The 27,177-nt window shown below is 41.7% G+C and overlaps 1 protein-coding gene across 3 annotated transcripts in view; it reads left to right on the plus strand.

The window, feature by feature from the left end:
* LOC140714720 (zinc transporter ZIP11-like) overlaps positions 1 to 27,177 on the plus strand; it is a 770,421-nt gene that overhangs the window by 63,819 nt on the left and 679,425 nt on the right. For all 3 annotated transcript variants that reach the window (XM_073026220.1, XM_073026221.1, XM_073026222.1), the window contains exon 3: positions 18,927 to 19,085. In XM_073026220.1, coding sequence (XP_072882321.1) covers positions 18,927 to 19,085 — 159 coding nt within the window. The remainder of the gene's footprint in view (positions 1 to 18,926; positions 19,086 to 27,177) is intronic.

Below are 27,177 nucleotides of genomic sequence, written 5' to 3' on the forward strand. Positions count from 1 at the left end.
ATTTTAAACAGGGAAATATTTTTGGACTAAACAGTGCATCAATTGTAATGTCAGTTACATAACCTCTATTAGTTTGCAAGAAATCAGCATTTCTGACAAATCCAGTATTTATTGTTCATCCCAGACTATCCACGAGAAGATGGTGGTGAGATGACTTCTTGAACCTCTCCAGTTCATGTGCTCAGTATACTGTATATTTAGAGAGTTAGAACCAAAGTTCCCTCTCATGTTTTCAACAGCTTCATAGAACCATAGAACACAACAGCACAGAAAACAGGCCATTCAGCCCTTCTAGTCTGTGCCGAAAATTTATTCCGCTGATCCCATTGACCTGCACCCAGTCCATAACCCTCCAGATCTCACCCATCCATGTATCTATCCAAATTATTCTTAAAACTTAAGAATGAAACTGCATTTACCACGTCAGATGGCAGCTCGTTCCACATTCCCACCACTCTCTGAGTGAAGAAGTTCCCCCTAATGTTCCCTCTAAACTTTTCCCCTTTCACCCTAAAGCCATGTCCTCTCGTATTTATCTCTCCTAATCTAAGTGGAAAGAGCCTGCTCAGTCTATACCCCTCATAATTTTGTAAACCTCTATCAAATCCCCCCTCATTCTTCTACGCTCCAAGGAATAAAGTCCCAACCTGTTCAGTCTTACCCTGTAACTCAACTCCTTTAGGCCTGGCAACATCCTAGTAAATCTTAGACCAGCCATTGCTCTAAGCAGGACGTTTTCACATGGCCTGGAAACTGCGCAGCTCTTTAAATGTTCTTTTTTTGTGATATGCATATTCAGATTGAAAAATGAAAAATCACAGTCTTCTTATTTTATTTATAAATTGCAGGGTATAATAAAATATAGTGCGAGGAAGAAAATCTTTCACTTTTTTGGTAAACTTTTTCCAGTCTGTTTCAGCTGTACGGCAACAAAGGATGCGTATGCTGGAGCAAAGCAGTTATGGCACGGACGTGCCCCTGCACAGCTTAGAGGGAACAGTGGTTAGAACGTAGAGCGTATAACTTTATCGCTCAGGACAGGCCTTTCAGCCCATGAAGTTGTACCGACTTTTAAAATGCATTCCATGATAGATCTAACCATTCCCTCCTTTATAGTCATCCATTTCTCTACCATCCATGTGCCTACTTAAGAGTTTCTTAAATGCCTGTAATGTATCTACCTCTACCACCAGCCCCAGGAGTGTGTTCCACACACTTAACGCTCTCGATTTAAAAAAACCTTACTCTGACATTCCCCCCCCCCCCAATACTTTTCTCCTTTTCATTATGAACCCACATATTAAGCTGGGAAAGAAGTCTCTGGCTATCCACTCGATCTACACCTCTTATCATCTTGTACACCTCTATCAAGTCGTCTCTCATCCTCCTTCAGAGAAGAGATATCACTCAGAAATGGGACCTTCAACTCACCACGTCCATTTGCATCTTTTGCTTATCTGCACTAATCCCATTTGGCTCATTCGGACTGCAGCCTTCTGTGCCTCGTCTATTTAAGTGCTGTTAGATAGGGCAGTCCATTAGCTACGGCCAGCGATAAAAGAGGAGTGGTGATGCACTTCAAAGCCAGAGAGCAAATTGCAGATGGTTGCTCTCCTACCCAGAAGATTGGCACATCTTCCAAACATACAACGGTGCTGCTTTATAGGGGAGGTGTAGGAGTAATAAAGCTGGATGCAGATTGTCACAGAGGGCTGATAGAATTCATAATCAGGTTTATTAATATTTATTATAATATATATATCTGTTTGTGATGAGAAGAGAGGATGTCCTGATGGAAGGGATGCTGAATGATAAATGCCACCTTTTTGAGGCATTACCTGTTGAAGATGTCCTTAATGGTGGGGAGGTTAGTGCCCATGATGGAGTTGGCTGAGCTTACAGTGTTCTGGGCAATAGGTTTTCTTACCTTGTTTGTGGCCACAGTTGAATCCTTCTCCCAGTCACTTATGGTAAAAACTGCTGAGCACATTCCTTAGCCTTCCTGAAGACTTCACAAATTTTTTCATCACCTTTATTAATTCTTGGTGTCAAGCTGAAGCTGTGCGTAAGTTGAAATAACGAGCTGTCCTCTGAAACTTGCCCGTGAACAGCACACTTAGATAAAGAATGCTGATCAGTAACCACTTGGATGTAGAATGCTGCCAGGTGATCCAATCTTGATGGGATTTTGTGAAATTCTGATACAAAATACTGCTTCAGTTCATCTACCATGTCCTTTTCCTGCCGTTTTTCTTTCTTCGGCCTCATTTTCCAGCGCTCCTGTATCTACTCTCATTTCTCTTTTATTTTTGCGTACTTGAAAAAGCTTTTACTATCCAACTTTGATATTGTTTGCTAGCTTGCTTTCATATTTCAACTTTTCCCTCCTAATGATTCCTTTAGTAGTTCTCTGTATTTTTTTTTATAGCTTCCCAATCCTCTGTGTTAACATTAATTTTTGTGTTCTTGTATGCTCTGTTTTGCTTTTACATTAGCTTTGACTCCCCTTGTCAGCCATGGTCGTACTATTTTGCCATTTGAGTATTCCTTTGTTTTTGGACTATATCCACCCTGCTTCTTCCTCATTATTCCCAGAAACTCTCACCATTGCTGCTCTGCTGTCATCTCTGCCAGCATTTCCTTCCAATTTACTTTGGTCGAGCCCTCTCTCATACCACTATAATTTTCTTTACTCCACTGAAATACTGCTATGTCAGACTTTACTTTCTCCCTTCAAATTTCAAGTTGAACTCAGTCATATTGTGATCACTGCCTCCTAAGGGTTCTTTTACCTTAAGCACCCTAATCACCTCTGGTTCATTACATAATACCCAATCCAGTATAGCTGATCTCTGAGTAGGCTCAATGCCAAACTTCTCTTAAAAAGCTATCTTATTGGCATTCAACAAACTCAATCTCTGAAGATCCATCACCAGTCTGATTTTCCCATTTGACCTGCTTGTTGAAATCTCCCCTGACTATCATAACATTTCCCTTTTGATAGCCTTTTCTAATATTCATTGTGATCTGTGGTCCACATGCCAGCTGCTGTTGGGAGGCCTGTATATAACTGGTATATAACTATATAACGGATAGGAGAATACAGAAGGCCGTGGAGGAAAGAAAGGGAGAAGGAGCAGCAGAGGGAGATGATAGGCAGATAGGTGAGGGAGGGAATAGGGAATGGCCTGCTGAGTTCCTCCAGCATTTTTGCGTGTGTTGCTTGGATTTCCAGCATCTGCAGCTTTTCTCTTGTTTGTAAATAACACTTGAATCCTTTTTAGTCATTTTTTAAACATACTGTGAAGGAAATGACACAGACGTTGAATCCTGAGTGGAGCAGATATTCATGAGATCCCCATGAGCTCAAAGTAAATTTACATTCTGATCCATTGCAACTCCACATTGGGTCTTTCATTTTGAATTAATATGGTTTTCAGCTGAAATTAAAAGCCATCAAAATAAAAGGAGGATTTCAATCTTCCCAAACAGGGTTTCAAATGGCCACAATGACAGAGATACAGTATAGAGAAGTGTTTAACCTTCAGTAGAAAACCTGATGCTGCATACATAAAGTATTAGCTTCTTCCAATCCACAAGGAGGGATGTCCTAAACTTGAGAGGGTTGAGTTTGCTGAAGTCCCAGGCAATGAAACTATATAATCACACAATACTTAAAAGGTAGAATTTTCTCAATGGTGACAAAAAGTACTACATACTTCAATACTGATATATTAATGTGCATTGAAAGTATCACATCTCCTATTAAATATTAAATTGTCAAAGGTAAATCGCTATTTACCATAGATGAAGAATATTTTTACCTTTGATAATGGATACCTGTTCACTCTTGGGTGAAAAAGCTGCCTCAAGAATTAGCAACATTTCATTGTCAAATGGTACTGTCTCACATAGAGCTGAGTTCCCGTTGATTGAGAAAGTGAAAACTTCAAGCTGGTTTGTAATTGCGGATGATTGCACAATATTCAGTCGTGTGTGCACAGCTCAGAAGATGAGGCAGCCTGGTTCTGATGCAGCAGTAGGAGCGCTAGGCAATGGCTCTATTACTGCGAGAATCTAAACATTACCCTCAGGATAGTTTTTGGCTCTGCCGTTGTCAGGTCCTCAGACAAAAACATATCATAGGAGTTGTAATAACAAAATGCTGCAGGTCAGGCAGCATCCGTGGAGGTGGAATAAACAGTTTATGTTTCGGGCCAAGACCCTTCATCAAGACTGTAAAGAAGGAGGAGGGGGAGCAGTACAAGCTGGCAGGTGATAGGTGAAACCTGGTGGGTGGGGTGAGGGTGATGAAGTAAGAAGCTGGGCGGTGATAGGTGGAGAGCTGAAGAAGGAATCTGATAGGAGAGAAGAGTGGATGGTGGGAGAAGGGGAAGGAGGAGGGGCTCCAGACAGAGGTGATAGGCAGGTGAGAAGGGGTAAGAGGGGAGCCAAAATGAGGAGTGGGAAGTGGAGAGAAATATAGGGGTTGCAGGCTCACTATTTACTAGAAAATTAATTAGACAAGGCACATAAACAGAGTGGCTGTATCAGCAGGTTAGAAAGACAGATCTCTCCTTGTTGCCCATTGACTTGTCTGTTGCTTTGTTCTTGTTACAATGAGAGATTTGCTTCCTGGTTCTGCAAATCTTGCACTGCATTTTATAAGGCAGAAGACAGACGTGCGATGGAGTGCTTTCTTCATGTTTGCAAGGATATAGTTTCAATAACAGTCAGGAATCTCAACGAAGTGACTTGTATTGCTGATGATCAATTTGTCACCATTAGCATTCTCGTACGCCACCTATAAAATATTCTGTAACAATTAGCTAACATTTTTGACAGCCTTCGTGAATTTAAACTTTAATTATCTAGAAGCCTGGCGGCATCGCAAGTTCATCTCCAAGTAGTGCACAGACCTGCCTTTGAAATATTTTGCTATTCCTGCATTGTCCTTAGGTCAAACTACTGGAACTCAGGTGCGGCACAAACATCACAACTAGTTCAAGTTCTTGGCAAGATGCAAATGAGTATCAAGTGCTAGAGGTGGTAGCATCCACATACAGGTATACTGAATTGAAAAGGGGTTAAACTGCCATGGTATTCCATGGGATAGTCACACCTGGAGCAAATGTACTCTTGTTCAGCATTAGTGAGGGAGCCTGACTGCTTTTGCTAGTATTGCATAACTTAAAAACAGTTGAATCTTGTAAAGGCTGAAGGGTTAGATTATGAAAGATGGTTGCTTGGACTTGGCATTTTTTCTGTTTTGTTTAAATGGTTGATTGGTGATATACGGTAATTCAGGGATTTAAAATGATTCATTTAATAGAAACAGCACGTAATTATCGAACTAATTTCCATGCATAAGCTGGTGCCTTTTGGGAGGAAAAGAAGACATAATTATAAAATAAGAGATTAAATTGAATTAAAGACCTAAAGGTAGTCTGAGTATTTCATAAAAGTCACTAAAATTAATAAGGCCATAAAAAGGGCAAATATAACAATGTGAATCATATTTCAAGGTTTGTGTAAATCATTCTATGTCAAGGGAAAACAAAAATATTTATAAATATAAATATAACCTTGAACTGATCTGAAAATGGTTGGAATTTGAAGCCCATATCCACGTGTTAGTTGAAACATGTCACCTCGATTCATTGAAAAGGAAACTTACTTAATTTAGAGTGAAAAGGAATAGAATAATTTCCTGAAAGATTCTTGGATGCTTCTGTGGATGAGAAACACTGGCATAATATAGTCAGGCCAATCAACCTTTTGTGCTTTATATTCAATACAATCTTCTTTTGTGTCTTGCGGGGTCAAAGGTGGCTTGCTTCCACTCCATTTCTGAGAACTCTTGAGTTGGCTCATGAGACCACTGTCAGGTCCATCAACTTTGCCATATCACTTGGGATGTGGATCATTGGTGTGGGGAATGGTGCAGTCCCAGTTTTGCTTTAGTGTTCTGCATGTCTCCATTGAAGAGATCAATGGTTGTTAGTTCCTTCCCAAATGTTTCTTCACTGTTGATGAGTAGTCATGACCAGGAATTCCTATGGAACATTTTTTTCCCAAGAAGGGTCACCTTGATGACTTTTGTTGTCCAGAACTCAGGTTGGAGTGCCTAATTTTGTAGTTTAGTGTGTAGGGCTCTCAGTACCAGTAACTGTGGTGTTAACTGTTCAGGCTAACAAAATGGCTTCTCTGTATTGTTATAATGAAATGGTTTCTCTGTAATGTTACTTAATGCTGTAATGGGTTACTGTAGCTGGAATGTTTGGGTTATAACTGCAGACAAGGGGGGAACTAACCAATGGAGAATTGTTATGCCATCTTGTATGTGTGAGCTGGGCGGAAGTTCGTGGTCTTTTTCGGGGAGTGAGCAAGGAGGACGGACGTGTGAGGAGCAGACAGCAATTCCAGGGCGGCGGATAATGGACGTCGGCGGTTCGGACGGTGGCCAGAGGCTCGGAATGTCGTTGTGGATGGAATCGGAGGTGTGAGCTCCAATGTATTAAAATATTATGTGCACAAACTGATAAACTTACTGATTTGGTGCCTTTAGGTTATCTGTTTCTATTAACCCATCACTAAGAAATAGCTATAAAGTTGCAATTATTTACTCGCTTTTGGTGTATTGTCTGATATTTGTGTTGCGAGCATGTACTGGGGGGCATTACACCGTATTTACACCGAAGTATTGCACTATTGGCGGGGCGACGGCGGTTCACCCTAGGCGAACGGGGGTAAATTGGGGGCATGGATGCTACAATAGTTTGTACTATGATCAGCGTGATCAGCTTACCAGAATCAGCTGAGTTCAACTGGAGCCTAGGTATTGTCGTTGCTGGCCTGGGAGAGGATGTTGACATTGGGTTGCTCATCCTGCAGGTGAAGTTGGAGGAATTTGCAGAGATAACGAATGTAATTCCCTACAGTGTTTGAGATAGCAGCTCTAAGTAGTCCATATTTTGATGTACGCTGGAGAACAATGATCGCTGACCATGTAGACCATGAACTTTGTTATTGGTGGAAGGTTGCGATCTTCGCACAATCTTTTCTTCAGATAGCCAGAGGTTTTGCTGATGCCCTGAAGATAATTGAATTGGGTTGAAGATCGCAACACTTTTATTAACAAGGAGCCGTATGTAGTATGGAGGTGTTGCCTGGGGGTAGAGTGGAAAACAATTTTGCTGTTCTACTGATAAAATTTTGCTGATGTTTAAATTTATTGCGGTATTCCAGACTATTTCCAATCTGTTGTAGGCACCATGCAAGGCTGGGAGAGGGTTGAAACTGTCCCAATATGTAAACTTTATATGTTACATTCCAGTTGTGGAGGAAGTGCACAAATAGATTCACTGTGCTAATTCCTGGGACAAGAAGACTGTCGAACCACACAGTGAAGGAAACTAGATCCATTTTCTTTCGAGTTTCTGTGGTCGGTGATCTTACTGAAACATTCAAGATCCTTAGGAGGTAGGTTGGGGTAATTTGTGAGATGCTTCCTCTGGTGGGAGCATCTTGTTCGAAGTTACAAGGTTAGCGAGCAGCTACTGTACGTGGGCACCTCTTTCTCCAGAAGTGAATCTCTCAATTTATCTACTTTAGAGGGCTACTCATTGTGGACATTTACAGAGGAAGTAGGTAAATCTCTGAAAGATCGCGTACGTGAAGACTGCAGGGAACTGGCCCAGAAGAGAAGATGAGGGCAGTGGCAGATCAGTCATAGCAAATGTTGATCAGCCCTGAGGACATACACTGAGTGGCCAGTTTATTCGGTACGGAAGTGAAACCCGGCGTGGTTTCCTGCTGCGGCAGCCTATCCACTCCAAGGTATTGTTCGTTCAGAGACATTCTTCTGCACACCACGGTTGTAACACATGGTGATGCGAGTTACTCTTGCATTCCTGTCAGCTTGAAGCAGTCTGACCTCTCTCATTACCAAAGTGATTTTGTCCACAGAACTGCTGCTCACTGGATACTTTTCATCATTCTCTGTGAGCTCTAGAGACTGTTGTGCTTGAAAATCCCAGGAGATCAACAGTTTCTGAGATACTCAAACCACCCCATCTGGCACCAGCAATCATTCCACGGTCAAAGTCACATAGATCACACTTCTTCCCCATTCTGTTGTTTGGTCTGGACAGCAACTTGATCATACCTACATGCTTTTATGCATTTAGTTGCTGTCGCATGATTGGCTGATTACATATTTGCATTGATGAGCAGGTGTAGCTAATAAATTGGCTACACTGTATTCCATTGCTATTTTCATTTTGAAGCTTGATTTGTTCACCTGCTTTCTTTTATTTTGCTCCCAGGCGTGTTGTAGAGTTCTTGTTTTTAGACAAGATAATGAGTTGCATTAAATTGATTCTCCAGCCTTCTGCGCAAATTTAATAATGTTTAAGAACTAGAAGTGTTCACACATGAATAAAAATCAAATTTCCATATATATAATTAAAAATAAAATTGCTTCAGCACAGTTGGTTGATGATGATCACCTGACTGTAGGACTCATCTGCATTTCTGCATTCAAAAACAATCCTTTTAAACTTTGCAGTTTCCTATAATTGAGAGTGCAAGTAAATAGTTTACAAATTTCCCAGTAAAAGCAGTACTATATTTTTATTAAAAGATGTCTGCAGTCACTTTTGATTGAGGAGAATCACTTTGTTGGTGAGACAGAAGGCTGGCCTTCATCAGTAGCATTGGCTTCATTTTCTTGCATCTTAGAGTGTTACCGGTGTCTCACACATAATACTGGTTCTAAACGTCTAGTTGAAACACAAAAATACAACTGCAGATGCTGTGGATCAAAGAATCTGTACACGACGCTGGAAGAACTCAGAAGGTCAGGCAGCATCCGTGAGAAAAGAGTAGCCAACGTTTCGGGCCGAGACCCTTCATCAGGAATGGGGGGGGGGGGGGGAAGAGAGGGCCAAAGCCCAGTAATAGAGATAGGGGAGGGGGTAGGGCCTAGAGGCGCCAGGTGGAGAACCAATCAGAGGAAGGATAAAGGGGGGAGGGGATAAGCATGAAAGAACTGTAGAGATAAAGGAGCAGAAAGTTGAAAGGGGAGAGAGGCAGAGAGGGACTTAGGATAGTGGAAGAGGGAGGGGGAGGGAATTACCGGAAATTGGAGAATTCAATGTTCATACCACCAGGCTGGAGGCTACCCGGACGGTAGATGAGGTGTTGCTCCTCCAAACTGAGTTTGGCCTCATCATGGCTGTAGAGGAGGTCATGTATGGACATATCTAGATGGGAATGAGAGGTAGAGTTGAAGTGGGTGGCAACCGGGAGGTCCTGTCTATTGTGACGGACGGAGCGGAGGTACTCGACGAAGCGGTCCCCCAATCTGCGTCGGGTCTCGCCGATGTAGAGGAGGCCGCACCGGATGCAATAGACAACTCCAGCAGACTCGCAGGTGAAGTGTTGCCTCACCTGGAAGGACTGTCTGGGGCCCGGAATGGTGGTAAGGGGGGAGGTGTGGGGACAGGTGTAGCATTTGCGCATACAAAGATAAGTGTCGGGTGGGAGTTCTGTGGGGAGGGACGTGTGGACCAGGTAGTCGTGGAGGGAATGATCCCTGCGAAAAGCTGAGAGGGGTAGGGAGGGAAAGATGTGCTGGGTGGTGGGGTCCTGTTGAAGGTGGCAGAAGTTGCGGAGGATAATGTGTTGGATCCGGAGGCTGGTGGGGTGGTAGGTGAGGACAAGGGGAACCCTGTCCCTGTTGTGGTGACATGAAGATGGGTTAAGGGCTGAAGTGCGGGTGGTGGAGGAGATGCGGGTGAGGGCATCTTTGATGACGCCAGAAGGGAAACCACGATCCTGAAAGAAAGAGGACATTTGAGAAGTCCTGGAATGGAAAGCCTCATCCTGGGAGCAGATGCGGCGGAGACGGAGGAACTGGGAATAGGGAATGGCATTTTTGCATTGGGCAGGGTGGGAAGAGGTATAGTCAAGATAGTTATGGGAGTCAGTAGGTTTGTAGAAGATCTACGTCTAGTTGAGTTTGTTGGTCATCTCACTGAGATCCTGAGATTGCCATTTTGGTGAGGTGGGGTTGCAGGGTTTTATGATCAAGATTTTACATCACGCAAACACTGAGAAAGAGGAGGTAGGAGAAAGGCTAACCACAGTGAATTAAGATAAATTACTTGATTCTAGGTTTCTGAGGAGAGCGAGAGAGGAAATTGCAGAGGCCCTGACCATAAATTTCCAAACACTGTTGTCAGGATTGAACCTGTGAAAATTTACAAAGTTTTACACTTGTTCGAAACAGGGCTCTGGAATTAACCCAGTAATTACAGACCAATCAGTGCAATCTCTCTGGCATGCAAAAGTCTGATCAAGGTAATAATTATTAGTCGATTGGATATGTATGCATTGTTCAAGGAAAGCAGCATGGACCTGTGAAAGCAAAACGTGCCCAATTAACCTGATAACCATTTTTATGAAATTATAGAGAATGGTGATGAAGAAAATGTGATTGATATGGCCTGTATCGATTTTCAAAGAGTATTAAATAGGCTTGTTATTAAAGATTGAAGGCATAGCATAAAAAAGGCTCTTGCAGCATGCGTTAAAGAAAACAGAGATTTGTAGTGAAGGGTTGTTTAATGGACTGAAGGGGATTGTATATGGTTGAGTTCTTTATTCTGCAGATTTTTCAATGGGTTCTCTGGTTTACAGGGCATAACTGCCGAACTTGCAAACTTGGAGGTTCATGAGCTGTTATATTTGGCAAATAGGTAGCAGATAAAATTAAATCCTGGTAAGTGCAAAGTATTAAACTCCAATAGGAGGAATGAGAAGAGGCGATATAAGCTAAGAAGTTTACAAGTCAAGTAGATTTGGGGCTATATATAATCAGTTAATTGAGTGGCAGGATAGGTTGAGAAGCAGTTTTAAAAAAAGAATGGGATCCCAGGGTTTTTAAATAGGACTACAGAATACAATAAGAAGTCACGATGAACCTTATAAATCACTGGTTTAGCCACAATTGGAGTATTGTTTCCTATTCTGTGTGCCACATTTTAGGAAGGATATGAATGCTTTAGAGACAATGTGGGAAAAAATTACCTGAATAATTACAGGGGTGAGAGACTTCAGTTATGTGGATAGGCTGGAGAAGCTGGGGTTGTTCTTCTTTTGTGTAGAGGAGATGGTGAGGGGGATCTAAAAATCAAAGAGTATAGACAGATAGAGCCCATTCACATTGGTACCAAAGTCTAGAATAAGAGGACAGAAATTGAAGACAGTAGTAAAAGAAACAGAAATGATGTGAGGAAAAATGTTGTTTCACCATCCGAGGTTGGAGAAGGCTGACTGAATGTTTTAAGGGGAGTTGGATAAGTAACCGAAAGAAAAGAATTTGCAGGTCTGTGGGGAAAGGGTGAGGCACGATTAAGGTGAATTTCTCTTGGGTAGATTTGGTATGAGTCAAGTAACTAAAATGTTTTCCTTCGGTGCTGATTCTGTTATTCTGTGAGTTATCCACATGGGAACAACAACTTGAAATGATAATAAATAGACAATTTTAGTATGAAAGTGCATTTCAGGAATGTTACCAAACAAACCCTGACTTTAGGCAATTAAAAAAAGAAATACCCAATAGGTAGGCTTTAAGGAGCATCTTGAAAGAAATTTAAGAAACTTAGTGGAAAAAAATCCAAAGCTTTGAGCAAGTGGAGAACTTTAAAATAATTGATTTGAGGCAAAGGAATTTAGTAACACAAAAGATTGTGCAGTTGTTGGAAATCCAGAGCAACATATTTATAATGCTGGAGGACATCCAGCATTTTATATGTGTTGCAAAACGATTAAGCCTTGCTTTAACAGCACAGCTGAACTCTGTCAGCCCTTTATTGAAAATATGGGCACAGAGATTTTATTGGTATTGTCCCTGTGGGATGGAAAAACAATTCTTGTAAAATTATAATGATGAAGCAGGTCATATGAGAACGTAACCAGTTACAGTAACACACACAAAATGCTGGAGACGCTCAGCAGCTCAAGCAGCACCTATGAAGAGGCTCTGTATTCCTTCTCCATAGATGCTGCCTGATCTGCTGAGTCCCCCCAACATTTTGTGTGTGTTGCTTTGGATTTCCAGCTTCTGCAGAATCTCTTGTGTTTTTAGTTACAGTAATAGTGATGTTGAAATTTCTAACATTTAGGGCGGCATGGTAGCGTGCCTGTTAGCGCAATGCTTTATGGTGTCTGTAATCCAGGTTCAATTCCTGCTGTCTGAAACTTTCATTCTTCCCATGACCACGTGAGTTTCCTCCGGGTGCTCTCGCTTCTTCCCACATTCTAAAGACAAATGGGTTAGCGTTAGTAAGCTTTGAGCATGCTATGCTGTGGCTGGAAGCGTGGTGACACTTGTGGTTGCCCCCAACACATTACCATCGCAAACGATACATTTCGCTGTATGTTTCGGCCCGAAATGTCGACTGTACTCTTCTCCAAGATGCCGCCTGGCCTGCTGAGTTCCTCCAGTATTTTGTGTGTGTGTGTTGCTCAGATTTCCAGTATCTGCAGATTTTCGCTCATTTGTCACTGTATGTTTCGATGTATTAGACATGTGACAAGTAAAACTAATTTCGTTTGTACAGATTTGATAAGGTAATCTTCTGCTCCTCCTCATATTTGAGACGACAGTGCCTTATCTGTCACTTGTGTGAGCGTCTGGCCCTTTGAATGCAAGCTGCTCGTGGCCACAGAAAACAGTCTGTGATAAGACCACACCATTCCACTATTCCCTCACAGATAATTTGGAAGTTTGGTTGATTGCCGAGCCTGACAAAATATTTGGACCCCAGAGGAGTATATAAGCCAACATTCTGAGGAGACAACATCCTCAACTGTGCACCTATGGTGGCTTCTCGATTGGAGCCGAAATCTTTGCAAACATTTCGCCAAGCTTGGCGGTCAACCGAACTTCCAAATAGCCAAACTGAGCCACCAATGTTCCACAATATTTCAAATCGTATAGAATGGTCAATTGGCATTTGTATGAAGCAGAATATGTGGACCTCATTCCCTTCCTCAGGGTCCGGTGGAGTTCCTGATGTACTCCTGTTGCTCTCTTTGGGGTCTGGCTAATATATTGAAGGTACAGCAGAGGGGAGCAATGCACGTACAGAGGCAGTGCGATTGTGATCTTGCTGCTGCCTCCTGTCATGAAGTATTTTGGAACAAAAATATGGGGATGTTGGCTCTCCATCGGTTTTAAAATACATTTATTATCAAACATACATTCTATAACCTTGAGAATCATCTCCTTTCAGGCAGCCACAAAACAGAGAAACCCAAAAAAAAACTCATTAAAAAAAATGACCATCAAACACCCAATGTGCAGAGAGAAAAACGAACAAATCACGCAAGCAACTAGTGTTCTAAACTGAAGTCCGCAAAGACCGTCTGGCCACAGATCCTTAGTTCAGCACAAGCCAAATAAAGGTTGTGGAGCAGCAAGCTGAAACGGCCTGTCCCTATCCTCGGGCTTGACGATGAAAGTGGAAACCTGTGCGGGAAAGCTTTTACAGCGGAAAAGCCTTTGCCCTGGGGCAGTTCCGCTCTCGACCCCAGTAGCCCTGTTCCAGTGGTATGAGTGATTGTCACAACTGGAGACCTCCTTGGTGTTGTAGTGGTTGGCTATGGCATGTTCTGTGCCTCGCCATGCCCTCCGTGCTCCACAGAGCTCTACAGGATCACCTTCCCGACTGTTGGCTCTCACTGTTAATCTCATCCGCCCGGTCCACCAAAACTGACATTGCGTGCGAGGATAGGCATATCCCTATCTCACCGGTGTTTGGGGCAAACCAGCTACTCTCACCTGGTTTGGCCTGACTGTCGAACGGGGTGTGGCTGCTGTCTCAAGTAAGCAACTACTTGGAGTTATAGATGAGGGCTGAGTGTCTGGTGGGGACCAAAGGTGGATGAACTGACCTGAGGGAGCCATTTCACCCGAGGTACTACCCCTCCCTGGACACCCCATACAAGCCTGTGTTAGGATAATTAACTGTCATAGAGTCTTAAAAATATACAGCATTGGAGTAGGTTTTTCACGTCAAATCTGTGCTGACCATCAGCAACCAACTCACACTAAGTAGTATGCTAATTAATCGAACTTATTCTCCCCGCATTGCTGTCAACTCCGACCAGATGCTACCACCCACCAGCGAATAGGAGCAAATTGCAATGGCAATTAGCCTAGAAACCACCAGATCTTTGGGACGTGAGCAGAAACTGGATTACCAGAGGAGACCCATGCAGTAACAGGGAGAGCATGCAAACTGCACACAGACAGCACTCGAGGTCGGCATTGCCCCTGGGTCTCTGGCACTGTGAGGCAGCAGCTGTACGACAAACATCATACGCTTGCTTTACATGACTTTCATGACCATTGACCTTAGGTAAAAATAAAAGCCAATTTGGTATTCAAAATTATAATGGCTGGTTTATCTGGAATACTTTCAAAATCTCAAGCAAACTTTGGCGTAACCAAGCTTATGAATAAACATTAGATGAACTAAACTTTATGTCAACATGAATCAGAGTTTACAGAAATCCTTATTTGGAGAAACAGTTCTTTAAATCTTGTGGTATTGTTGCTACTTGCTGGTCCCATGATCCTTGCCTGAACTTGTAAACTGTCCTTTCATATCTTATTTCTGACAAGTTCCTCCAGTGGGATAATTGTTTCAAATGTCATGTTTTTGATATAGTTCTCCAGAAAGTTTTATATGCATTATTTTTATCAAATGTTCTTGAGTTTGTTCCAAATGTTGTTGATCAGCACTTTGTTTTCTCAAGCAAACTTTGGAAATGAAGAAATTTGTGACAATATTTGTACTAAGTCTCTTGTAAACATGATAACCCATTCTGCCTTTTCTTGTGGGATGTTGTCCACACACTGCTTCTGCTCTGATTACATCTGAGGTGGCCCCTTTGGCTTCTAACTTCCCTCCCTGTGACTTGATTTGATTTTTATTTTGGATGTGCCCTTATCGTTAAGTGAATAATATTGCTCTCCCCTTATCCCGCAGGGACATAATTTCTTCAGGGAGTGGTAAACAGATGAGGGAAGAAGGCAAATAGTTATATAGCGCCTTTCGCAGTCCCGAGTTGCTCCAAGTGCTGTGTAGGCAATGAAGCAATTTTGAGAAGTGGCCCCACTGTAATGCAGACATTTACAATAATCTCTCACGGACAGCTATTTAATCTATTTTCATGTTGAGGAAAGAAACAGATGACTGCTGTCAATTTAGCTGAAATATTACAGAACTATCTAATCATAGTTCAGCAATAACAATAACACTTTTCTCGAAGAAATGCCGAATACTGCCTGTACTCCATTGAAGCTAACTCAATTTTCACTTACTTTAAAAATTTTTTTTCAAACCATGCATGATTCTGGTGGCTGCATCACCACCTAGCAAGGAGGCTCCAGTGCACAGGATCACAAGGAGGTGGCGGTCCATCATGGGCACAACACCTCCCACCATTGGAGTCATCAGGGAAAGAATCAGGTTTATTATCATTGACATACAGTACGTTGTGATGAATGCTCTCGGCCCGAAACGTCGACTGTACTTCTTCCTGTAGATGCTGCCTGGCCTGCTGCGTTCCAACAGCATTTTGTGTGTGTTGCTTGAAACTCCAGCATCTGCAGATTTCCTCGTGTTTACGTTGTGACATTTGTTGTTTTGCGGGAGTAATGCAGGGCAAGACATTAAAAATACTGCAAGTTACAATAAGAAATATATGTAAAAAAATAAGTAGCGCAAAAAGAGCAAATTAGTGAGGTGGTGTTCACGGACCATTCAGACATCTGGTGGCAGAGGGGGGAGAAGCTGCTCCTAAAACGTCGAGTGTGTGGCATCAGGCCTCTGTTCCTCCTCCCTGATGGAAGTAATGAGAAGAGGGTGTGTCCTGGGTGATGGGGGTCCTTAATGATGGATGCTGACTTTTTGAGGCATCGTCTTTTGAAGACGTCCTCGATGATGGGGAGGCTAATGCCCACTGTGGAACTGGCTGAGTTTACAACCCTCTGCAGCTTTTTCCAATCCCGTGCGGTTATCAGATGGTAACGCAGCAAGTCAGAATGCTCTCCACGGTACATGGGCAGAAATTTGCAAGGGTCTTTTCTGACATCTTTTTTCATATTTACTTATTGAGATACAGCGCACAGCAGGCCCTTCCAGCCCTTTGAGCTGCGCTGCCCGGCAACCCCCGGTTAACCCTAGCCTAATCACAGGTCCATTCGTAATGACCAATTTATCTACCAAACAGTACACCTTTGGAGTTGTGGGAGGAAACCCACACGGTCACGGGGAGATCCTGAAGAGATGGTGCCTCAAGAAAGTAGCATCGGTCATCAAGGACCCTCACCATCTCTTTGATCTTGTGTCTGTAGGTGTCTTATTTGTTACTAGTGGGTCTGGGTGCTGGTGATAAGGCCAGGATAGACTGCACATCCCAAATTCTACTTGCCTTTCTCAACCAAGGCACAAGAGATGCTGCAGGTGCTGGAACACACACAAAGTGCTGAAGGAACTCAAACAAGTCAAGCAGCATCTGTAGAGAGGGTCCCTCTTAGATGCTGCCTAACTTGCTGAGTTCCTCCAATATTTTTTTGGTATTTTTTGCCTTCCTACACCACGGCATCCCATGTATTTAATTTTTTTTTACGGTGATACTGGTTAAAGAGGTGCATGATTTTCAGCTATCAAAATGAAGCTATGGCAATATATTTTTAACTGTTTGAAAATACTCTTACAAAATACCTTCAGATATTTAACAGCTGTAAATGCTCTGCATAAATGCAAGTTGGTACTGTTACGAACCCCGTAACTGGGTCACTTGCCAGCAAAGATAGAGAGGTCCGTTGAAGTCTGATGATACTATTTTTAACAGTATTTATTAGTAAAAATACACAAAAATAATATCAATGCAAATATACAGATAATATACGTCGTCAATACTAAATCTAAAAGTGCGGGTATAATAATAATCAATAAGAAATAAGCTCTATCGTTGTCTAGGGGATAATGTATTGTCCGATGGAAATATAAAAGTCACTCAGTTCATGCAGGCTGCAGCCTTTGAGGACCGCTGGGTTTGCAATGGTTGGAGAGAGAGAGAGGTTTGGAGAAAAACTTGTTGATTCCTTTTATGATTTCGATCCGTCAGAGTCTCGTTGGTGTGGCCGTTCACTTGTGGCCTCTCCTTTAGCTAAGCCGTTCTTCCGTGGTGAGCCCGCCAATCCCAGGCAAGGGAAGGACGCACACAAGCCCCCCCACCGGCCGTCGCTATTAAACGCTGTCATGAGATTTCTAGCGTTTCTCCTGGTGCGTCTAAAGGGGTTGTTCCCCAGACCCTCTTTTATCCTTACTCACGGGGTCTCAGATGTCAATCAGGTTGGGATGATGCAATCCCCCAACCAGTCCACTCTGGTCGTCCCCTGAGGGGCTTCAATGAATAGCACAGTACTCAATACACAATTCCGTCTCCAAGAGACAATAGCCGTTATCAGGGGTTTTTGTTTCGCTGAGGCCAGGACACATTCCAAACCTTGTAGATCCTCTCTCATTTCCTGAGTCCCAGACCCGAATTAATAGTGATCTTGCGATTCTCAAAAAGGAGGGGGTGACTTTGTACCCTTCGGCCCCTCGGAGTTGCGGCACATTCGTAACAGTACAAATTGCAAGTTAACTTTTTAGAACAAATACTGTGCTGAAAATTGCTTTGAAGGTTCTGTATTGTGTAAAGTGTACTGACATTATTATGAAAGCAAAATGCTAATCATTTTTGAGGTTAAATGATCTTAAATGTTAAAAAACCAATGAGGTAGCATGGTAGTAGAGTAGTTAGCATAATGCTACTGCAATGCTAATGACCCAGGTTCAATTCTGTTGTTATCTATAAGCAGTTTGTATATTTTCATGTGACCCCGTGGTTTCCTCTGGGTGCTCTGGTTTCCTCCCATAGTCCATAGATATATGGGTTGGTAGGTTAATTAGTATAATTAGGTGGTGTGGGATCGTTGGGCTGAGAGGGCTTGTTACCTCTTGGGGGGGCTGTATCTCTAAATAATTAACATTTGTTATTGTTGGTTATTTGTAAATCTGTTGCTTAACTAGATACTGTTGAAGTAGCATTATCTTGAAATGGTACGTTCTTGAAGACAGCTTGAAATAGGGTTTCATAGGGTTTTGAATAATGGTTTGATGGTGTTAAAATTTATAATTTGGTTACATGGAAATGTCTGTGTTGTAAACCACATTCTTTTTCAATGTAATCCTTCATTAATTGACATCATATTTTATGGTCAATCATTGAAATAGTTGAGAATAATATTCATGAGTTTATTCCCTTTTGCTGATGAGCTCCTTGAAGAAGATAGTTTAGCCATCACAAGTGAACTGCCTTTGCCATTAACGCAAAATGTAGGTCCTTTTCTATCTTCAGAAAGCAGAAACATGCAATTAGGCCTGACAGTTAGCTGCACAGCAACAGACATTTGTTTGAGGCCTATGACATGTTCAATAAACTATTTCTGATCGGTCATTGACCTGAAATGTTAAATCTTTCCTCTCTCAGAGCAACCTGACTTCCTGAATACTACCAGCATTTTCTGATTTTATTAATATGATTCAGTTTGTCACCTCTTCATTATTAGTTTGATTCCCACTTCAGAGTCTCGATGGAAAAATAGGTGACATTGTGTTTGGATGAGCTTCTAAAGTGAGAACTTAAACTGATCTTGTCAACCAGTTAAACAGGGGAAAACGATCTCTGATGTCTGACTTCTTTCCCTCGCGTGTAATTCATATTGTTCAGATTCTTAAAGGTTTTTGCCTAGCACAGTAATTACAGCTGATGCTCATTTTGTTCCTGTACCGTAGGTTATGCTGGCCGCTTCTTACTGGTCACTGTTGGCCCCAGCTATTGAGATGGCGGAATCATCAGGGAGCTACGGAGCGTTTGCCTTCTTCCCTGTGGGAGTGGGCTTCACGCTTGGAGCAACCTTTGTTTATCTGGCTGATGTTTTGCTGCCTTCACTGGTGAGTGTGCGTAAATCTAATCCACTTTGAAATCATAGCTTCTCCTGGTGTGCAGACTTTGCTTTGCGGGCAGATAGAACAATTTGGCATTTCCCGCAGGGAAATAAGAGATGAAAAATGTGGGAAAGTTTAATAAAAATAATTGGAGAGGTCTGAAAGCATTGAGCAATTTTACCTGAAGACAATTCTGTGATGTTCACACAAATTATGCCAAAGATCGGTACCAACAGAGCTACTCATAGAACGATTGAAAACGTTACTGTGAAATAGTTTTTCTGACTGAATGATTGTATATTTTCACTTAACTGATTACTTTCCCTGCAGACGGAATGAGTCACAGCATGAAATCACCAAAGAAAATTAACTACCCAGGCATCCTCACCTAGAGGTCTCTAGAGACGTACAATATTTTGTCACAAAGCAAGATCTCCTTTTGGTGTAGGTAGGAGTTAGCAGGTAGAGGAGGGATGTTGTCGACCTCTTTACCTCCATAATGGATGAATGCCAAGCATAATGAAGTGGATGCAGTGATAGAAGATAGTGCAGTAGAACTGAAGCATGTAGGATGTAGATGTCTTGGAGTGGATGGTGTGTTTTAGGTTGGGCGTGATATCATTTAACCTTGCCTCTACCCTGCATACTCACCATGTCTATGCATGCAGGATCAGTATAAGGTATGACCAGATGGTGTTTCCACTGACCAACTTATCCGAACTTTCTGATACAGTGTGCCCTCATTACTGCTTAACTGCAGAGTGCCGAGATCTTTAGAATTAGTTCTTCAACTGAAAAAGTCCTTCACTGTCATGCCCTATGCTTCTCCTGTCTATTTTAAACTCATTGGTGTATTAAATAGTGAATTTTATCTGTGGTCTGTTGAGTGGAAACAGTCACTGGTGATCTGCTTTTATTTTGATTTCATTACAATGAAACCAAGTGGAGAGAAGCGGGCAGTTTGATCAGAGGCAGCGGATTTTGAAAGTTGAACTGCCGATACCATTTCAAAGTAGTAGGAGTTTAAGCTTTTTGCATCACACATTTGGCAGATTTAAAAAACAGCTGAAAATGTCAGATATAAGCCAGGGTCAGAGGAGAAGTACACAAAATCTGTGCATGGATCAGCGAGCAATCTAATTAGTTGAGTTGCATGGTAAAAATGAATGGAAATAATTATTAGGCAAGGGTGGAAACTAAACACAGAGTGAAATTCAGTTTGCTTCTGAGATTAGTCTTAGACAAGACATCCACTCCAGCTCCAAAAATGTGTCCTTTCAGTGAGGAAACAACCCCTGACTGTGCTCCATCTCAACCCCACTGCTGAAACCTGCAGACTCTAGACTTGAATTTCCCATTAAGGAAACCATGCAGACTACAGTCTACCATGTGCCTCCAAGAATGCCAACACCTCAGCTTTAATAATGCATTCTAACATCGTACCAGCCCTTGAAATCAGGCTAATTGACCTATCAATTTCTTTTGATAGAGACTACACGGTGAGCGGCTATTGAGACAAGAAAGACCATCCATCAGTAGGAGATGGAGCTTATAATGAGCAAAGTCTATTTACGCGACAAGCTGCAGCAAATTTAGCAGTGTATTAGGACAAACTGTTTGGGGAATGTAATCAATATGTTATGAAATATGCAGTCCCAATTAGAACAAATTCTCCCACTAAAAGCATGATTATTTCTGTGTAGAGGAGATTAGAGATGGTGGCTGTGATATCAATTCCAGCTACAACAGCAAGGATGTAATTAGTGAGGACATTCTGGCTGGGAATGTTGATATTGTAGGATTCTTGTGCTCTCGTCTTACATTGTGATTCTAGACTCGGGCTGTATTCAGATCACGGCTATCGAGTTGATGGAAAATGAAGCTGCTTCATTTCATTCGACGTGTTCATCCAAAACAGAGCAACCTTAAAGAAGAATAGAATATTATCAATACACAAAACAGGATTTAAAAATCACCAAACTATTTGAAAGATGTGTCCCTTTTTGAGATAATAAATATAATCTTTAAATGTTGCCTATTTAATAATTGGATTTTGTTTTCGTGTATTGCAATTTATTCGGCAGAGAATAGCCAATTTCCTTCAAAGGAGTTCAGCAAGAGGTTTGGTGTCTTGTGGAGTGTACTGCTTCCCTTGTATTTTTTATATAAAGTCGACAGTTACATGGACTAAATGACAGTTTGCTTCTAGATATGAGTTAATTATTCAGTCCAATAATCAGTGTTTCTTGGATTGTTTTTTGAATTAAGAAATGAAAAATTTAAATTCAGTAGGAAAAATTGTGCCCCCAGGTTAGCCCTGTCGAGATTACTGATCAAGAGCCTTCCCATTGCTCTGCGTTGTTTGTTCGGTTCGTGCGAGTTATAACTTACAAAAGATTCACAGTAGTAGAGATGTGTTTTTCTTTCTGGGGAAGCTCAGAACCAAGGGCCACATAAACAAGTTTGTCATTAATAAATCCAGTGTCAAAATTCAGTAGTAGCTGGTTTACTCAGGGAGTTCGACAATAGGGAACATGCTATCACTTGGAATGGTGTAGCCAAGAATGGTGATTGGGATCGGTGATATCTGAGTTGTGGAAGCCATTTGCATTAAACCAGACTCTACAGTTTGAATTAAACAAAGGATTATTTTAAAGTATTGAGTTAACCAGAGTGGGGTTTTTTTGGGGGGGGGGGTAGTGGGGTTTGCTTCTAGATTAGGGGTTTAAAACCTTTTTCATGCCATGGACCTATACCATTAACTGAGAAGTCTGTTTACCCTAGCTTTGGAGCCCCTGTTCTAGATATTTTGATGGGAATGGCAGTTATAATGCACATCTTAAGTAGGCAGAAGGGAGACAAATGTGCTTCTACTTTCAACAAGCAATTTGCTGTATGAACTCCGTCGCGTCTGCGCGGGAAAGGGAATTGTCGAAGCTTTGGGTTGAAACCCTGCATAGCCGGTATAAATAGAGGGGGAGTCATGGGATGACAACCAGACTCGATTGGAGGAGATCAAATCACAAACGAGAAAATCTGCAGATTTTGGGAAATCCAGGCAACACACACAAAAAGCTGGAGGAACTCAGCAGGCCAGGCAGCATCAATGGAAAAAGTACAGGCGACATTTCGGGCCGAAACCCTTTGGCAGGACTGTAATCAATATGTTATAAAATATGCAGTTCCAATTAGAACAAATTCTTCACTAAAAGCATGATTATTTCTCCAGCAAGATGCTGTGTAGAGGAGATTAGAGATGGTGGCTGTGATATCAATTCCAGCTACAATAGATGGAAAATAGTGAAGGGGAGAAAGGGGGGGGAATCATTGATTGTTCAAACTTCCAGTAATGCCTCCCCCCTTCACTGTTTCCCGTTCCCTTGTCCCTCTCTCATGTTATCTCCTTTCCTGCCCATCACCTCCCTCTGGTTTCATCCCCCACCCCCTTTCTTCTTTCTTCCATGGCCTTCTGTCTCTTTCACCAATTAACTTCCTAGCTCTTTGCTTCATCCCTCCCCCTCCAAGTTTCACCTATCGCCTGGTGCTTCTCTCTCCCCTCCCCCACCTTTCAAATCTACTCCTCAGCTTTCTTTTCTCCAGTCCTGTGGAAGGTTTTCAGCCCACGATGTCGACTGCACTTTTTTCCATAGATGTGCCTGGCTTGCTGAGTTCCTCCAGCATTTTTTGTGTGTTGATTGGTGGAGTGAAGGATAACTGCCAAATTGAGTCAGTTGTATTTTTGACCAAGGTAGATGACTTCATGTTTTTCCAATATGTATTCTTTCATTCGTGACATTCACCCATATGCCCTGAATACAACAATATTCTAACTATTTCTCATAAGTTTTCAGCACATCAAAGGAGACCATTCAGCCTATTGTGTTTATACCAGCTCTTAGACCATTCCTTATGACTCACTTCCACCTTTATCTACTCATAACTTTTTCTCTCTCACGTGCCCATCGACTCCCCTCCTGAACATCCTCACTAACCGGGATTAAGAACAAACTTAGTTATATTTCACGGTCCCACCGAACAAATCTTTAAGATGCGTGGTGAACTGTTGATATTTAAACGGTGTTCCCACAGTACCTCATCTTGGTCACCTTGCGACCAGACCTCCACAAAGATTATTCAGTTGCAATTAACCATTGTTTATGTATGTCATTGATTCAATTACCTTGTTAAGAATTCTATGTGCATTAAGAACTGAATTTATGATTACATTGTCCTTCCAAGCGTTAATCCCACTTGAAAGTGCACACTCTTGTGTAGACACACTATCCCTACCTGGCAGTTTGGTCACCATTACCTTCCCCTTCATGCTGTAAGTTTTGTTTCCCCCGACCCTAGCCTGTCCCTTGAAGTTTATTTTAAGGCCTTATCTTCTGCTCCAGCTGTTCAGCTTGCTTAGGCATTGGCCCTGGCCTAATGTGAATGAAGCCCAGTTCACTGGAACAACTCCCTCCTTCCCTTGGAGTGGTGCCAAATCCACGTGAATTGGAATCCATTTCTCCCGCTTCAAACTTTGAACCGTGCATTCGGCCTTTTGGTGGAATTGATCGTATGCCAATTTGCATGTAGTTCAGGTAATAATCTGGAGATACTTAACTTGGTTGCTTTGCTTTGCAGTTGGCACCCTGGCTGAGAATACTGCTTCAGCAGAATCTCATCCTTAGTCACTTTTCGCAGGGGAATGGCGGCTGAGCCGTTTTCCAGCCATTCTCTGTTCCACAAGCTGTGTTTGAGCAATGGTAAGGGAATTGATCTTGGGTTTGCTTGCATCCTGCAGAACATGAGCTTGGGCTCCTGATATTCATTCCATTTTCAGAGATGTGTTAGATTGGCATCATTTGCTTCATCAAATTCATTCAGGAAGACCTGACCTGTAAAAATGAAATGTTTTCAATTGAATCAACAGTTTTGCCTGAATTGGTAATTCTCAGCCAAGAGGGTATGAAGGTTCTCCAAATATTGATAGGTCCTGCCGTTCTAATAAACTAGCAATCCTTATGTGTGAGAAGGCGTAGGTTCTGTTGGGATGGGGCTGGGTCCGCAGAATGCTGGTGAGCAAAGTATGAAGGGTGATTGATAAGCTCGTGGCCTAAGGTAGAAGGCATCAGTTTTAGAAAACCTCGCACATTTATTTTTCAACATAGTCCCGTCCTACATTTACACACTTAGTCCAGCGGTCGTGGAGCACACGGATCTTGGACCTCCAGAAAGTATCCACAGATAGATGATTGATAAGTTCGTGGCCTATGGTAGAAGGAGATGAGTTATACAGCTCTCGTTACATGCACATGCAGTTCAACCTTTTGAGTGATTATGCAGAAAGTTTGAAGTTAATAACTCATCTCCTTCCACTGTAGGCCACAAACTTATCAATCACCCCTCGTAGTAATGGACTGTGTCATTATGTCACGGAGTCAAATCAGAATCAGAGTCAGGTTTAATATCGCTGATACATGTTGTGAAATTTGTTGGCTTTGTGGCAGCAGCGCAATACAATACATAATAAGAGGAAAACACGAATGATAGTAAATGTATATATTATAGTTAAATTAAATAATTAGTGCAAAAATGGAAATGAAAAGTACTGAGGTAGTTTTCGTGCGGTGTCCATTTTGAAATTGGATGGCAGAGGGGAAGAAGCATTTCGATTGCCAGTCTGTTCCTTGACCGACATTCCCCAAGAACTGAGATCCTGAGTCTTGGAAGGTAGCAGGTGTACTGGCGGAGAAGCAAGATCTTTGGATGGTGGAAAAAAGGATGGAAGAAAGCTGCAAAGAAAGAAAAAAAAAAGATATTGTTGAATTTGAACATGGAGTTTTGGAGGGATAGTCACTAAAAATCTCTTGACACTCCAGATTTAGTTAGAAATCATACTTTGCATGAAACATTTGCCGGTTCTTTGAATTCCTTGAAAAATAAAATGGAAATAGCAGACTTACAGTATAATGTTTAGTTTCATGTCACTGTATGACAGGGTTAATTATTTTAATTGTTAATTAACATGATCATGGGCTGTCAGCTTAGTTTGGAGATAAACACTCAAGGTTTAATCGTATGATAAGTGGTGTAAAATTTGATGCAACTGAAGTTATGAAGATTTTAGTGTTTGTAAAGCGGGTGAACAATCTCTGTGCTTTCCTTTCTATGTATTTATTACTTTATCGAGATGCTATTCATTGGCTGGGGGGGTTGTGTATAATTTAGCAGTTAGACTGACTTGTGAGTGAGTGCTTTTTCCAGTTCCCTTTGGATGATTTGTATTGGTGGCCCTGTTTTAAATGGTAATTATCTTATCTGGTGAGTAGCAGGAATTTTTACATTGAAATGATGAATGATGATATCCAGGCAATGTAAATAAGAGCAGCAAGCAGGGGGAGAGGAACAGCCTCTTCGATTCATCAGCCATCATAAACATAAAAGGGAAAAGGTCACTGTATGGAATTTTGAGTCTGAGAATCTTGAAAAGCAGAGAACATTTAATTCTGGCTGTCGACCAACAAGATGCCTGATTTATAATCTGTATATGATTGGATTATTTTAATAAATGAATTACCTATGACCTTTGAAAGCTACTGTGCATAAAACCACCAGCGTAGTTCTAAGAAAGCTTTTCGTGTTAACATTTCATCACTAATTGCTAAGGGATGCTAAAAGGTAGTGATTTCCTACTAGCTGTAAACTGGATTCTAAACTTTTATGTATATACATACAAAAGAATATCCAAATGAAGTACTTAAATCTTTTGCAATTGCAATTTTTTGATGTATTATTCTGGATATTTTTGTAATGCTAAAGCATTTTTGTATTGTATCATTAGAAGATTAAGTTCTCTTGCTATTATTTGAAAAAAATTAAGAGTTATTCTTGTTTCTTGCCACTGCTTGTGATGCCTGTGTAAAGCAGTATGCCATATACACTCAGTGGCTACCTTATTTAGGTACCTCCTGCACCCAATAAAGGGGTCAGTGAGTGTACGTTCATGGCCTTCTGCTACTATAGCCCATCCATTTCAAGGTTCGATGTGGTGTGCTTTCAAAAATGCTCTTCTGCACATGACTGTTGTAACAAGTGTTTCTTTTTTGAGTTACTGTCACCTTCCTGTAAGCTTGAACTAGTCTGCCTATTCATTTCTAACCTCTCCCATTAACAAGGCGTTTTTGCCCACAGAATTGCCACCCACTGGAACTTTTTGTTTTTCAAATCATTCTCCTGAGCAGCGAATGCCAACCTAGGGTCCACGGACCCAGCGAATAATGGGTAGAGTCTATGGCATAAAAAATGTTGGGGAACCCTGCTGCAGAGACGTTGGTGCGTGAAAATCCCAGGAGATCAGCAGTTTCTGAGATACTCAAACCACCCTGTCTGGCACCAACAATCATTCCACAGTCAAAGCCAATTAAATCACATTTCTTTCCCATTCTGATGTTTGGTCTGAGCAACGACTGAACCTCTTGACCGTGTCTGCATGCTTTTATTAATTGAGTTGCTGCCGATTAGATACAGTATTTGTATTAATAAGCAGGTGTACAGGTGTTCCTAATAAAGTAGCCACTGAGTGCATTCTTGATGTCATGTGTATCTATATTAAACTAAGAGTTCATTTAAGCTTATTTACTTTATCTTACTCATATCTGCTACACAGTATTACCTGTTTGCATTGAGGTCTTTTGATTTGTTCCTAAACTGTAAGAGAAACCCCTTTCAGTGTCAGCTATTGAGCCAACTCTCAATTTGTTCTCTCTTATCTTTTTGCAAAATTGGATTTGAACCTGTGGACAAGAAGGTCACGCACCTCAGTGTGTGGGCTCCAGGTTCATTCCTCTTGTGTTCAGAAGCTATGGAATACAGTTTTATCTCCTGCACAAATACTGGACTAAATCCGGACTGGGAGCAGTTTGAGAACTTGGCTTACTGCTGGTGCTGCACATTATTCTTATCTACATTATTTTTATATAACTGAAATATTTCTTTCCCCCCCGGCAGGTAATCTGATTTTTATTTAGTGACATACAGTGATGAATAGGCCCTTCTGGCCCTTCGGACTGCTCCACCTAGCTGTCCCCCGTTGTAATCCTAGCCTTAT

This window comes from Hemitrygon akajei, chromosome 22, assembly GCF_048418815.1.
Source record: "Hemitrygon akajei chromosome 22, sHemAka1.3, whole genome shotgun sequence".
Classification (NCBI taxonomy): Eukaryota; Metazoa; Chordata; class Chondrichthyes; order Myliobatiformes; family Dasyatidae; genus Hemitrygon; species Hemitrygon akajei.